Raw genomic sequence first — 14,779 nt, forward strand, 5'->3', positions numbered from 1 at the left:
ATTCTACTTTATCATTTTAAGGTTTAACTAAATCATTTTTAGGATTGGACAGTATCATTTTAAGGTTTGATTATATCATGTTAAGGAGTGGACATTATCATTTTAAGGTTGAACAATCATTTTAAGGTAAGACTTTATCACTTAAAAGATTCTACAATATCAATTCAAAGTTCAGCTTTATCATTTTAAGGAGTGGACAGGGTCTTATTAAGGAATTGGACACTGTATCATTTAAAGGTTCAACTATATCATTTTAAGGATTTCACAGTATCATTTTTAGGTTTGACTATATCATGTTAGGGATTGGACAATATCATTTTAAGGTTTCTCTGTACCATTTTTTGGTTCGACTATATCATTTTATGGATTGCACTGTATCATTTTAAGGTTTGACTGTATCATTATAAGGTTTGGACAGTATCATTGTAAGGACTGACTGTATTATTTTAAGGTTCTCGTATATCATTTTAAGGATAAGACAAGATCAAATTTTTTTTAAAGGTTTGACTGTATCATTTTAAAGTTCCACTACATCATCTTTGGGATTGGACAGTATCATTTTAACAATCGACGAGATTATTTTAAGAATTATCATTCTAAGGTACGACGTTATCATCTGAGGGATCGGACAGTATCATTTTTAGGTTCCAGTATATGATTTTAAGGATAAGGCAAGATCATTTGAAGGTTTGACTGTAAAGTTAGATAATATCATTTAAAGAATTGGACAGTATCATTTAAAGGATTAGCCAGTATCATTTTAAGATTTGACTTTATCATTTTAAGGTTCCACACGACCATTTTTAGGATAGGACAGTATCATTTTAAGGTTCTACTATATCATTTCAAGGTCTAACTATGTCATTTTAAGGTTTGACTATATCAGTTTTAGGATTGGACAGTATCATTTTAAGGTTTGAATATATAATTTGAAGGTTTGACTTTATCATGTTAAGGATTGGAGAGTATCATTTTAAGGTTCGACTATATCATTTTAAGGTAAGAGTATATCAGTTTAAGGATTTGACAGTGTCATTTAAAGGTTCGAGTATATCATTTTAAAGATTGGCCAGTATCATTTTAAGGTAAGACTATATTGGTTTAAGGATTGAACAATATCATTTAAAGGTTTCAGAATATCATTTTAAGGATTAAACAGTATCCTTTTAAGGTTCTACTACATCATATAAAGGGTCAACTATATCATGTTAATGATAGGACAGTATTATTTTAAGGTTCTATTATATTAATTTAAGGTTTGACTATATTATTTTAAGGTTTGACTATATCATTTTTAGGATTGGAAAGTATCATTTTATGGTTTGACTATATCATTTTAAGGTTCGACTATATTATGTTAACAATTAGACAGTGTCATTTTAAGATTCGATTTTATCATTTTAGGATTCGACTATATCATTTTAAGGATTGGACAGTAACATTTAAACATTAGACTATATGATTTTAAGGATTGGACAGTATCATTCTATTATTGCCCTTTGTTATTTTTCAAAATTAATTTTTGTCCAGAGCATAACTCAAAAAGCCTTTGAGATATCAACACTTTGTTGTTTTTCATACTTATTTTTTCACCTGAGTGGAGCATAACTCAAAAAAAAAAACACAAACAAAAACTATGGTATGGTATAGGTTTTGGAGTTTTAGGCAACAACAACAAATGGAGTCCTGTCAGCAGACGGAAGTTGTCAATCTTAAAATGGAGGAAAGTTACCAAAGAATACACATTTTTTGTGAATGAAATAGTTAAAGTTTTGCATATACAAGGTAAAATTTGTGATTAACTTATTTTAAGTCGGTTCATTACTGTAAAATGTTACTCAAAACAGGGGGATACGTACTAATCGACGGTCTCCGGCCTCGGTAGACAGACGTTTCACTATTGAGACGATTCACACCAAGACGGTTCACACCAAGACGTTTCACTCCCATTTTATACCAAAATTATTTTGATACGTATGATATACTACAAATGGACCTTAATTTTACTTAAAAATGAAAGTTTGTATGTCATATCATATATAGAGTGGTTGGACCAATGCTCGGTGCATACCAATGCTCGGCGTAAAAAAATTTTTTTAGAATATCTGAAAATGTCTCGAGTTATCTCCGATTTAGGTCACTGGTGCTTTTATTTACATCTTTTACCATTTTATCCTGGTGTGGTTCACTGCTGGTAAAGTCACGTGACAATGCTAAAGCAGACGAACAACCGTATGTAATCCCCAACATATAAATTATTAAAATCTTTTAACACTAGAGTTCTGGGGCTGTAAAATTAAAACTAAAAGTTGGGTACTTGTAAATGTATGAACCTAATTTGCTTGTTACAGTTTATTCAATATGTTTTCTTCATAAGATAAAAAAGAGATTTTATTCGAAAAACAATCCTGCATAATGTAGAATTGTACACCGAGCTATGGTACAATTTCACGCAAACCACTCTTGTTTATCCGGACTATCTATAGCTCCAGCCATGCACGTCATTATGTGATTAGCGAATTTTACACAATGGCTATTTAAAACAATATCATTGGTCTTGAAAATGGACATATAACATTGAGGTTTGTTGACGTTGATTTGAATTTGCCATATCAAATATAGTATTTTTACGCCGAGCGTTGGTCCACCCACTCTAATTGTAAAAGTTTTATTTTTTACTTTATAAGAGTGATCCACATGAAAATACCCTGGTGCACAACTACAGATGCTGAGCAACATTCTTGTAAGGTTTCAAGACTAGGTCAAATACTTTTTTTAGTTACATGCGACACAGTTGAAAATTGAAAATTTTTACTAAGTCAAGGGCAATAACTCTAAAAATATCCACACGAAAATACCCAGGTGCACAACTACACATGCTGAGCAACATTCATGTAAGGTTTCATGACTATAGGTCAAAAACTTTTTGAGCTACGTGCGACACAAAAAGGGAACGGATGGATGAACAAGGGTAAATCTAAATGATCCCCCCAATAATGGGGGCACAAAAATTATCAAATTTTTCAAATGTGAATCCATTATTGATCGGCAGAAAATTTGAAAGATACATGACAGCCAGTTTTACTCTATGGTCTGTGTATTTTTAAGGAAGTTTTCATATCGACAAAGGCAAAATTAAAACTGTTCAATAGAATTTTTTTTAACTTGGCATGTTAGAATATAACAAACATTTTAAACAGAACAAGACATTTAAATCCCCTTCCTCAGTGAACATGAATGTGTACTTAGACTTGACCTTTTACCAAGCATGACCTTTATATTTTTCTTTTATCTTTTTAGGTTTACTAAAAAATGTTGTTTATTTCATTTTTTTAACTATAAATGCCCTTTTTATGAAAATTCAGTATTGTATAATCATAATGCATATTACTGAAGACTAAATGCTGATACGGCAAGTGTTTTGATGATGAAAATTGGAAATACAATTGTTTCTAGAAACAGAGCATATTCTAAATTTACAGTAATTTGTAGAGCCCCTCTATCCTGTGTATGACCTTTCTCTCGACTTTCACCTGTTTTGCTCTCTAAACAAATTTTTTCTCAGATTTTATAGTCCAGTTGTTTTAATGGGTACAATTTACTGAAATGTGCAAGGGTACTACATCAGCAATTATTCAAATAAATTGCTAAAGTTAGTCAGTATTAACGTGAAGGGTAAATCTAAAGAATTACTGGTAGCGTAAGCAACGAGCCTGGTAGCGGCCAATTACAAATACACATGGAAAACTAACTAAAATTAAGGACAAAGCCATTCCTTTTGGTTTAAATTATGATTTATTTTTGTAATGGGCCTTAACAATAACTCTGGCTGACATTTAGACCAAATGCATGAATCAATAAATACTGTTATGATTTCTGCATAAATAAATTGCATAAATGTGAAAACTATAAAAGATCGAGGTCAGATCGAATATCTATATAAACTAAAAGTGCCGTCAAATGTATGCTATACCGAATAATGTGCTCAAAAAGAATAAGTCAGAAAATCGACAGTTTATTAACAAAATACTGAACGTCCGGTAACAAGTTTAAAATAATATATTTTAAGATACCTTTTCAAGATGAAATTTAGTAATTATAAATGAAACTTTTATTAGAAAATATGAAAGATTTGGATGAGACAAAATTTCTACATCTACTCTACTGTAAGGACAGAGGCAAAGTGATTTTTTGGTATACGAACGCTCAGGTATTAGCTTTTGGTATGCAAATGAGTACCAATATTTTTTGGTATGCAAATTAGGTGTTTCAAGGTTACAATAGAAAACAAATGTCATAATACTTCCTTATTAGAACAAATATACAATTCAAATCAATAAATAATACATAACAGTTAATTTATTAATCAACTTTGCTCAGAAAACATATATATGAATCTGACCTCAGGTTGAGATTATAAATAGAACTAAACCAGAAGTATGACAAAATGGCGGTCATGTACTATAAAATTGAAAATTTTTATTTTCATAACAAAGAAGTGAAGATGAATAAAATTATTAGTATACTTAATTAAAACAGGTATGTTTTCTAACAATTTGTTAAGTATTAAGGCATGACAATAAGTATTTATGTAAATATGACCTCTAGTGTTAAGAATTCTTAATTATACATGTACACATGTTAAATGAACTAAATAAATGTAAGTAAAAATGGAACAATAATTATGGTAATTATCCATGGTGCTAGCAGAGCAACAGATAAGGTGTGTATTTGCGTATTTACGCAATTAATTTTATAACATACGCAATTGATTTCTTAAGAATGCGTATCAAAACCCATTTAAAAAAATAAAATACGCTATATTTTCCCCTTCAGTAAGCCACAGGTTGTTTTGAAAATTGGAAAAAAATCACCGGCCCTGAATCCCTCACCAGAAACAACCATTTTTCAGTGTTAGAAATAAATAGCTTATAAGTTATTTATTGATTAATGTCCATTGTAGATTTTTGATTATAGACCAGAGTTAGGTCAGGTGAGCCAAAAATGACCTAATTAATCAAATTTTATTTTTGACTGACTATGCCTTGTACTTTGCAAAGTGTCAAATTGGGTGAGGTTACTTTCTAATGACCAAAAAATTTCTTTTTCAGCAAAGAAACAAATGTCACCAAATGAGATTTCAACGTTTTTCTGCTGTCTGAAAATGTGTGCTGTTGCACTTAGTGTAACAACTGTAGAAATGGCAAGACAAACATTTCAGGCAATGAAAAAAATGGATAGATCTGAATACATTCTGAACTGGATTAGAGACCATTCAAGGTAACAATTTTATTGATGATAAGCCTATTTCTTACATATTATTTAGAGACTTGACAAGTATGATGTTACACTTTCAATTACCTCTAACATTTTCATTTTGAAAAGTAAATATATAAAGAATAATATTCAAAATTAAGCAAATAATTAAAATGTGTTTCATATATAATCTGCAATAATTAAGGTATGAAGATAGCAGAACTGCTGCAGAAGTTCACAACTTTCTCGAGTGGTTAAAACTTAACAATATAAAAAAAAACCAGTCCCACCCACACGTGTTCGAGTTCACCAGAAATGAAGATGAGAAAGCTGTTGAGGCATAAAATAATTAATGAAGGGAAAATCTACTCATTTACAATTAATTTAAGTTTTTAAATAAAGATAATGACATATTTTGAAACGAATTATAGCTTTATATGCTTTGTGAATAAAAAATTAGTAGTGTCTCTATTTCCAGGGGTTATTCAATTGAAATAAAATAGTTCACATTGCTTAGAATACATTCATTTTTTTTAAGACTTAAGCTATTTGAACTGGCATTTCTCATCAGTATAATACACATAGACAATTATTAAAATTAAAACATATCGAGATATAACAATTTATATCATATATAGGCTGCATGCCAATTGAATGTCAGAAACAACATTGACAATAGTTATTAAAACTCATTTCTGTTTTTAGTCAAGAATTAAATAATTTCACATTTACCTAAAAAAAAGACGATTGAAATAGATTTTACAGTAATCAACATCAGATACTATAGCTTGCATAATAACAATCATCAATTGCTGCAGTGGGCACTTGCCAAAACCATGATTATGCAATTGATAACAATTGCACAGGAAATTTCTGTTAGCTGTACGAGATTTAAAGTGGCTCAAGCATTATAACATTTTTTTTTCCATTTCTTCAAGGTATTTCAATTAAATTGAAGCTTTGAGAACATGAAGTTAATAACTACATTCAATATTAGTAGCCAAAATGCTTTTCCAGGTGTGCTTGCATTTCCATGCTGTATAAACTTAAATTAGAACCCTGCATTTAGCAATATCATTTTTTTACTTGTTCAATGTGTTTTCTATTAAATTGCAGCATTGAGAACATGAAATTATCAACAACTTTCAATATTGGTAGCCAAAATGTATGCCTAAATGCTTTTCTAAGTGTGCTGGTATTTGATTTCCCCGCAGTACATACTATGAAATAAAGAAAATGTTCCTAGGTAAGTAACTGTTACTAAAAATAGAAATTCAGTTTCTGCTCAATAACTTGAGTTTGCTTTGACCTATTGACACCAAACTTGATGTATGGATAGCTTATATCAAGACAAAGCTTGGGATTGCTACCCAGATGTCTGTGATCAAGGTCAAGGTCACTGTTACTAAAAATAGAAATTCAGTTTCCGCTCCATAACTTGAGTTTGCTTTGGCCTATTGACACCAAACTTGGTGTATGGATAGCTTATATCAAGAGGCAGCTTGGGATTGCTACCCAGGTGTCTGTGACCAAGGTCAAGGTCACTGTTACTAAAAATAGAAATTCAGTTTCTGCTCAATAACTTGAGTTTGCTTTGACCTATTGACACCAAACTTGGTGTATGGATAGCTTATATCAAGAGGCAGCTTGGGATTGCTACCCAGATGTCTGTGATCAAGGTCACTGTTACTAAAAATAGAAATACAGTTTCTGCTCAATAACTTGAGTTTGCTTTGGCCTATTGACACCAAACTTGATGAATGGGTAGCTTATATTTAGATGCAGCTTGGGATTGCTACCCAGGTGTCTGTGATTAAGGTCAAGGTCACTGTTACTAAAAATAGAAATTCAGTTTCCGCTCAATAACTTGAGTTTGCTTTGGCCTATTGACACCAAACTTTATGAATGGGTAGCTTATATCAAGAGGAAGCTTGGGATTGCTACCCAGGTGTCTGTGATCAAAGTTAATGTATTTAGTTTTCAAGTTATAACTTGAGTTTGCTTTGACCTTTTGACACCAAAATTGCTGAGTGGCAGCTTTGGATTGCCACTTAGATATCTGGGAGCAAGTTCAAGGTCATTTGCTTACAATAGAATTTTCAGCTTCTACTCAATAACTTCAGTGCACTTTGACCTATTGATTTCTGTCACATCAAAACTTGGTCGTTGAAAACCATGGCATTGGAGTGTACGGCTTCGTTGATGCCTTCCAATGGGCACATGGAGCTTCCTACACTTTATCGGTGCTAGTGCATATTCTTTCCCTGTTAGATTTCCTGCCTGATGTCCGCCTGATGTTCTTTATCTTCAGCTCGACAACTGTCCTGGGCAAAATAAGAACAGGTTTAGCATTAAATTTGAGATCATTTCAATAAGTAGTAAAAAATATTATTTTTTTTATCATTAAAGTTAATAATACATGGTTTAAAAGTGTATATTATGCATAATTATTATTGATTCCCAGGAGAAAAGAAATTCCCAATGAATATTTTGCATCTTATAGAGTCAAACCAATGGAATTTTCCCCAATCTGTCTGGTATCGTCACCATTCCCATGGAGAAAGCACTGGTGATACATGGTGTGATTCTTTTGCAATTCAACAGTATACATTTTGTTTATAAAATCAATTATAGAATATCATTAATTAATTAAGCTACTCATTGCCTATTAAGACTTAATAAAAATTAATTCAAAACATTCATTCCATATCCTGTATTTAATAATTCATAATACATGTATGTTGAAGTGAATAATTACACTTACTGCAAATGAACTGTTCTATAAATTTTACAATTCAGACATGTACTAGGCTTTGTTGCCAAGTTGGTGGAAGCAAACATTTTCAAGAAAGTGAAAGTTTCTTTTTTAATGGTTGGACATACACATGAGGATATAGACCAACTTTTCAGCAGGTAATATGGATTTTATATACTACTAAAAGAAAAAACAAAAACATTTTAAATGTTGTTTTTTTAATTTTTAATATCTGAATAGGCTAGCTTGCAGATGTAATTTTTTACAATAAAATAATTGGATATTTATTTTAAATACTTGCACAGTGTTGCATCTAGAATTTCAAAATTATGGGGGTACCCCGGGGCCGGGTCAATTTTGATCAATGGGGTTTTATTTGAACCAACTTGGTACACACTCACCAGAAGATGTTTCATGCTTAATATCTAAGCTCTAACTCTTTGGGTTTTTAAAAAGAAGATTTTTTAAAGTTTTTACTATATACATAGAAGGAAAATCAATGACCCCCGGGGCTGGTCCAATTTTGACCCCAGGGCTTTAATTTGAACAAACTTGGTAGACACTCATCAGACAATGTTTAATGCCATATATTTAAGCTCTAGCTCTTTCAGTTTTTTTAAAGAAGATTTTTGACAGCTATAGTCCGCTCAAAAACAAAAGTAGAAAAAATAAAATAATAACGAATATTACAAACACAGGCGAGATGACTCAGTCGGCTCGCAGCTACAAACGAGATTAAGTACGTATTTTAGTCATAACCACGAGTGAAAACAAACATGGCTGAAGCGTTCAAGATCGATGAAGATAAACTGAATTAAGTTGAAAAGATTGCCAGATGCGCGACTTGGCAATGATGGCAGTAGTTAACAAGAGTAAATGTCATGTTCATTGAATGTCGCCCTTCCTTGTCGATCTTGCTCATCTTATATACTATAAGTAGTAACCCAAAATTCATAACTTCAAACAAAACCTGCAATATAGCATTTCAAATATATTATATACATAAAATGGTGCATTGAATTAAACAAGGAATTTAAGTGTATGCTCAAATCGAAATCCAATTTAATGAGATGTGGCCAGATCAATTTATTTATTGATATAATTATCCCAAAGTTAGGGTAATCTATCAGTAATGTCTAGTCACTAATACACTAATGTATATTTTACAACATAGGTGAGCAAACCATCAGTGACATTGAATTTCAGTTCAAACAAATAAAACCTTATAGATAAAAAAAAATATATATATATAATTATTATATTACTATAATATTAGTCACAAAAATACTTTGAAAATCAATGTTTTAATTCACAAGTGACAACAATTTATACAAAATAAACACCTAATAAAAAGAATAAGGAAAGTGAAACACACGAAACAAAGTGGGTCAGGTTTCTATAATTTTATTTAAGACCTACGTTTCGGCTATTCAATAGCCTTCATCAGGGTACAGATATATCAGAATTTTTCATCTAAGGTACAGTTTTGACGGTTCTTTTTGTCACGTGATCAAATCTATTTATAGAAGTTATTGTTAGGTGGTTCTTTTGTCCCTATATAGTTATTTGTATGAATAATTAGAAAATAATAATAATAAATGTTTATAGTTATTGTGAAGTTATTGTTTATTTAATTAAAAATACCATAGATCGAGTAAATCATTATGTCCATGTGTTTTGTGTATAGAAAATCGTCTTTTTCGTCTTGGCAAATTGTTACATCTGAGATTGTATGTGTCGGCGAATTTTCGTTGGATCTAAATGGAGAGTCCGGTAATGGTGATAGTGGTTCTTCTACTGTCATTTCCTTTATCATTTGTGTGCAATTAAATTCCGGTGTAAATTTTTTGGCTAGCCAATTTTTTTGTCCTTGAACGATTCGAAATTTAGGTATAATTGTTGGTTTCGTGTTTAATGTACATTCAAAAGGTGGTTGCCATGGTTTTACTGGTTTGATTTCGTCTAAGTCAGTTGTTCTTTTCTCCGTTTTAGTTTGGTATCTTTGCATTTCCATGCCGTGTATTTTACGGCAGTGTCTTTTAAGAATGTCCCTTCTTGTGTATTCTTGATCAATGGAAGCATATGAACATCGTAATTGTTTTCTCATGTGTCTTGTAGTGTAGGTTGAAGTTTGATTTGGATCCTTTGATGAATTTATTACATTGTGAACATTGTGTTCTATTATGTAAAAAAATTTTTCAATTGTTTAAAGTTATGGAGCGGACACTAGAAGTAGACATTTACTAATGAAATTATTTTTTTTTAACATTTGACCTTTAAGTGTGACCTAGATACCGGGGTAAGCAACCCAATTATTGCGCTCTGCACATCATGTGATTATTAAGAGATTAATAGACGGCAGACTAGGGTCGGAAGGTGATAACCGGCACGCAAAATGAATAACGGCCCCCGCTTATGTGCTTAGGAGGACTTCATTTAGCCGTTGTTATTCTGAGACAGACAAGTTGCAAGTTCATACGCTACTGTAAGAAATTAGTTATGGATGAAATGACTTTAATTTCCATGAATATATATCATACCGAGATAAACAATTTTAAATATGAAATAATATGGCGCAGAATATGCAAGAAAAAATATCCGAAATATGTTTATGGTTCGGAATATCCGACCTGCAGGAACCCGCCCATGGCAGTTAATCAGCAAGCCTCGTTACCGCCCAATGGGCAGCTCCACTCGCGATGGATATTCCCATACAAACAGCAACATAACATATCAAAAAATCATCATACTGCAAACACTATTTCAAACAAAACTAAAACCTGAAATTGACCGTATGACTATAAGCAAAAAAGTTAAAAATAATACTTAAGTTTATAAAATTCAGGGGCACAAAAGTAGGGCTGTCATTGATGGACACTTTTGTATCGATATATGGAGAGACAAATATAGACGATATATCGACTTTTAACAGATACAATAAAAAACATTTAAATGTGTGCTATAAATTGTGATCATGGTGTTATGCATGCTTCTATTAAGACTAGAATTACTACAAACTAACAGAAAGTTTCTTTTTTCTGTTATTTTCGTCACTCACATTTGAAAACAGAGTTTAAAGTTCAAGTTAGCCTGGATAACTGTAAAAAAGTGACTTCTCTTATTAGGCAAAATTGACAGGTACATATTTACAAAAAGAAATAAATTAATTTTATCTTGTATTGACATTTGCAAATGTGTATCGAAATTGAATAGGATGATGAATATCGATGATATCGTGATATTCAATGTCTACACTCCTAGTCGGTGTCCGTGATTACATAAAGGGGAAGTAAATTTGAAGGGTAACTCTTATATGATACAAGATTCATGTCTGTATACAACATTGCAGCCTTGACTTAAATTCTGATTATACATTTATAACAGGTTTTCTGTCAGAGCTTCCAGAGAAGACATATTTATCATGGATGATTTGATAACGACCTTTGAAAAATGCTACAAGCAGCTTCCAGTGACAGGTATTCTATGAATTTCTCAATGCACATTACCTGCAAATTTTAATGAGGCAGCTAAATCTCATCTTAAAAGCCAATTTTGTCATCACAGCTTGCATGAACTGGAGTTTCCAAATAAACTGCAATATATACAGAACTAGTCTAGAAAAATTTATATTTTCTGGTTAAAAATACACTTTTACATTTTCAATTATCTCTTACAATTTTTATTGCATCGTTATAAAGTATATTTCCTTTAAAAATAAGCAAATAATCCGAATGTGATTGATGTAAAATCTGCTAAATTTCAGGTATGAAGATAGCAGAGGTTTATAATTTTCAGGAGTGGTTACAACTAAACAATATTAAAAATCACTCCCACCCACATGTGTTTAAGTTCACCAGAAATGAAGATGGGAAGGCGATAATGAAATATAAGAAGTGGTCCACAGACAAGGTAATGGTGTTAAATCATTTTCAAGTGAAACCAGGAAACATTGAATGCAGCGCTTGCTTTTTTGATATTGATAATTTCTTTTCATATTTCAAACAAATAAAGTGAAAAGCAGTAGATTGACGAGTAATGATGAAAAGTACATGTATTTAAAAACAGAAAAAAAGAATTTTTATGAAAAGTGGCAGACTGACAATCCATGCAATTGTGCCTAAATTGCATCTTGTTGATACAAATAAAACATAATTTATTATGCACAATAAATTTTAAAATGTTTTGGGCCTATGATTATTTGTCCGGGTCGATACTTCTGTCCAAGTTAAAGGCCCATATGGCCTATGATCAGACTGCCAGATTCAACAAAAGCAATTACACCAAATGTTAATTACCCAAAACTTGAAAAGAGGCCAAAATATGAAAAAAGGCCATTATTGCGTTAGAAATACATGTAAAAATGTTGAAAAAAAAGTTGTATTAAAATCACATGAAAATTATTACTATAATCTTGAATCTTTTTAACTTTTAAGGGAGACAATTTTATACTAAAACATTGAACAAAGTTGACTTAAGATAATTATTCAAGGACTATTTTACTATTTCAAAGAAATGGATAACAAGCACAGGCAGTGACAAATACATACTCCAAGATATGGATGATAGTCCAATTAACAAAATTAAACCAACTGTTGACAATTTAGATTTTGAGAGATTGAGGCACGACACAGATCAAGTAGCAAGGTAAATCTAAACATTGAAATTTTTCACTTTTGCATGAATTAATGTGAAATTGGGTTCCCAGATTAAAAGCCGTTTTACAGGAAACAATTGGACATTTTTGATTTTTATTTTTTTAAAAGATGTTTTAGTTTATTAAAATAACATAGTTTTTAACTTTAAATATTTTTAAAATTTTTTTGCTATCCTACCCCTAATACTTTCAACCGTTGGGATTAAGATATTTAAATTTTTTACTGTTTTTTGTAAATTTTATAGTTTTAAAATTAATGATTGTTGGAAATTTTAAAATAAGTTCTGTCTTTTATTTATAAAAACTGTTTAATTTTATAATAAAAACAACTAATAATGCCATAATATTTTAAATAATTAACTGAAATTATTTAGGAAATAGATATCAATTCTGAGTGCAATGTTGTAGAATAATATGCGATTCGAGTTCAAATGCGTAGTAATGATTAATTACAAAGCATTTGAAGGAAAAACATGCATTATTATACAATAATGCACAAAGAATAATTATCTATTTCCATTCTAACACGTCAAGAAAAATTTAATTATTATTATAAAGTTGGACTTTATGTTTGGTGGTTAAATTTGTTTTCGCCTCAGTTTCCAATAGAAACGTTCATTAAAGGCATATGTGAGGATTACATTTTTCAGCTGTACATATATTGTGTAATAGTCCGATTGAAGAAATAAGTATAATGTATAGCTTTTTTATTTTCAAATTTAATATTCCATAATATAAATGCTTTTTTAATATTTTAATATTTATGACAAAAAAAAAGGTTTTACAACAAAGAAAAAATTGCATCCTGGTGGGACAGCTTCTTATCAGAATTAGAAGAGGAAGGTAAGCATTCAATTTAACATCATTACAGTTGCTTAGGCAATAGTGGATTTAAGGGTACAGCGGATTGCTTGTCAGTTAAATTGCCATTCTTATTAATAGTTTCTTTTTAAACTTTAAAGAATTACACTAAATGAAATAGGGGGCATTTTCTACATATTTATATAATGTATTTTTCAAGGAAGAAAGAAAAAAAATATATAAAGCTAAACGGCAAGTAAAAATAGATATTGCTAATCAGCAGGTAAAGCAATAAAATATTTACTTGTTTTTGTGCAGGAATAATTTAGTCATTTCTAGCAAACCTTTGCCTATGAAATATATAGTCTTTTATATAATTAAAATAATTCAAAAATAATATCTAATTCTAACAAGATATAAATAAGGAAGATCAATGATGTCATTTTTAAGCATAAATAAAGGATCCCATTACATGGCACAATATATTTCTGATTATAAATATTATACCTGAAAAGTTTTCTTTCCAATGTCATTTAGATTTCCTTACTTAACACATAGTGATAGGAGTGTAATAAAGCCATTTCATAAAAACGATCTTACACTAGTGTAATAACACTAATTGATGTGACATTATTTGCTCTACATAGAATCACAACGTTAACGGGCGATAATGTTAGCGTTACACCACGGGAGCTTGACTGAAAAAATTACTCATTTTAACAGTTTAATCTTCTTTTTATAAATAATATATGTGTAGCTTCAATACTAAATTTATTGAACTCGTTGAATAAAACAATATTTTGTTCACCAGAGGCTTGCATAATATGATTTTATTCAACATGTTCATTAAATTTAGTATTCTCTATTTAATTTCAAACAGATGTTGATGATTTACCGCCACTGACATGTTGATGATTTACCGCCACTGACATTGATTCAAAATCTTAGGGAAAAGAAGTGTGAGACAATAGTGCAGGAAGAGCATGTTGAGCACCTTACTCCAGCAGATGAGCCTATTCCACAAGTAAGTACCAATTTTAGTGTTAATAATTTATTGCATATAGCCCAATTATTAAAGGTATTCAGGTCTCTAGGTTTGAAAATATGAAATATGTATGGAAAAATGTTCAAAGTGTCCGGTTGAAGGTTCCCGACCAGTACACGCATTCACAAAGCTAGCCCAAAACATGGAGATTGCTATAACATAAAAATTTATTCCAAGCGTATCTTTTTAAAATTCAAATTAAATATTTTTCAAATGCTTGATTGCCTCAAAATTTTCCAAAATGTCTAAAACTTTCTGAAACACGAGA

General features: G+C 30.8%; 1 protein-coding gene across 1 annotated transcript; it reads left to right on the forward strand.

Moving 5' to 3' along the window:
- Nucleotides 1-7,804: 7,804 nt before the first annotated feature.
- LOC132720949 (uncharacterized) lies at nucleotides 7,805-14,168 on the forward strand. The gene is made up of 5 exons (XM_060705196.1): nucleotides 7,805-8,169; nucleotides 11,396-11,487; nucleotides 11,775-11,920; nucleotides 12,522-12,655; nucleotides 14,114-14,168. Exons 1-5 carry the CDS (start codon nucleotides 8,126-8,128, stop codon nucleotides 14,166-14,168), a joined length of 471 nt encoding a protein of 156 aa, XP_060561179.1. The 5' UTR covers nucleotides 7,805-8,125.
- The last annotated feature ends 611 nt before the right edge of the window (nucleotides 14,169-14,779 follow it).

This window comes from Ruditapes philippinarum, unplaced genomic scaffold, assembly GCF_026571515.1.
Source record: "Ruditapes philippinarum isolate M1 unplaced genomic scaffold, ASM2657151v2 ctg145_1_1_1_1, whole genome shotgun sequence".
Taxonomy (NCBI): domain Eukaryota; kingdom Metazoa; phylum Mollusca; class Bivalvia; order Venerida; family Veneridae; genus Ruditapes; species Ruditapes philippinarum.

What these genes read in the sequence shown, in the direction of transcription:
- LOC132720949 (XM_060705196.1), top strand. Translation starts at nt 8,126, where the DNA reads ATGGTTGGACATACACATGAGGATATAGACCAACTTTTCAGCAG. An exon ending in AGAAGTGGTCCACAGACAAG is followed by an intron (nt 11,921 to 12,521) that starts GTAATGGTGTTA and finishes ACTATTTCAAAG; the next exon opens with AAATGGATAACAAGCACAGG. An exon ending in GACACAGATCAAGTAGCAAG is followed by an intron (nt 12,656 to 14,113) that starts GTAAATCTAAAC and finishes TGCTCTACATAG; the next exon opens with AATCACAACGTTAACGGGCG.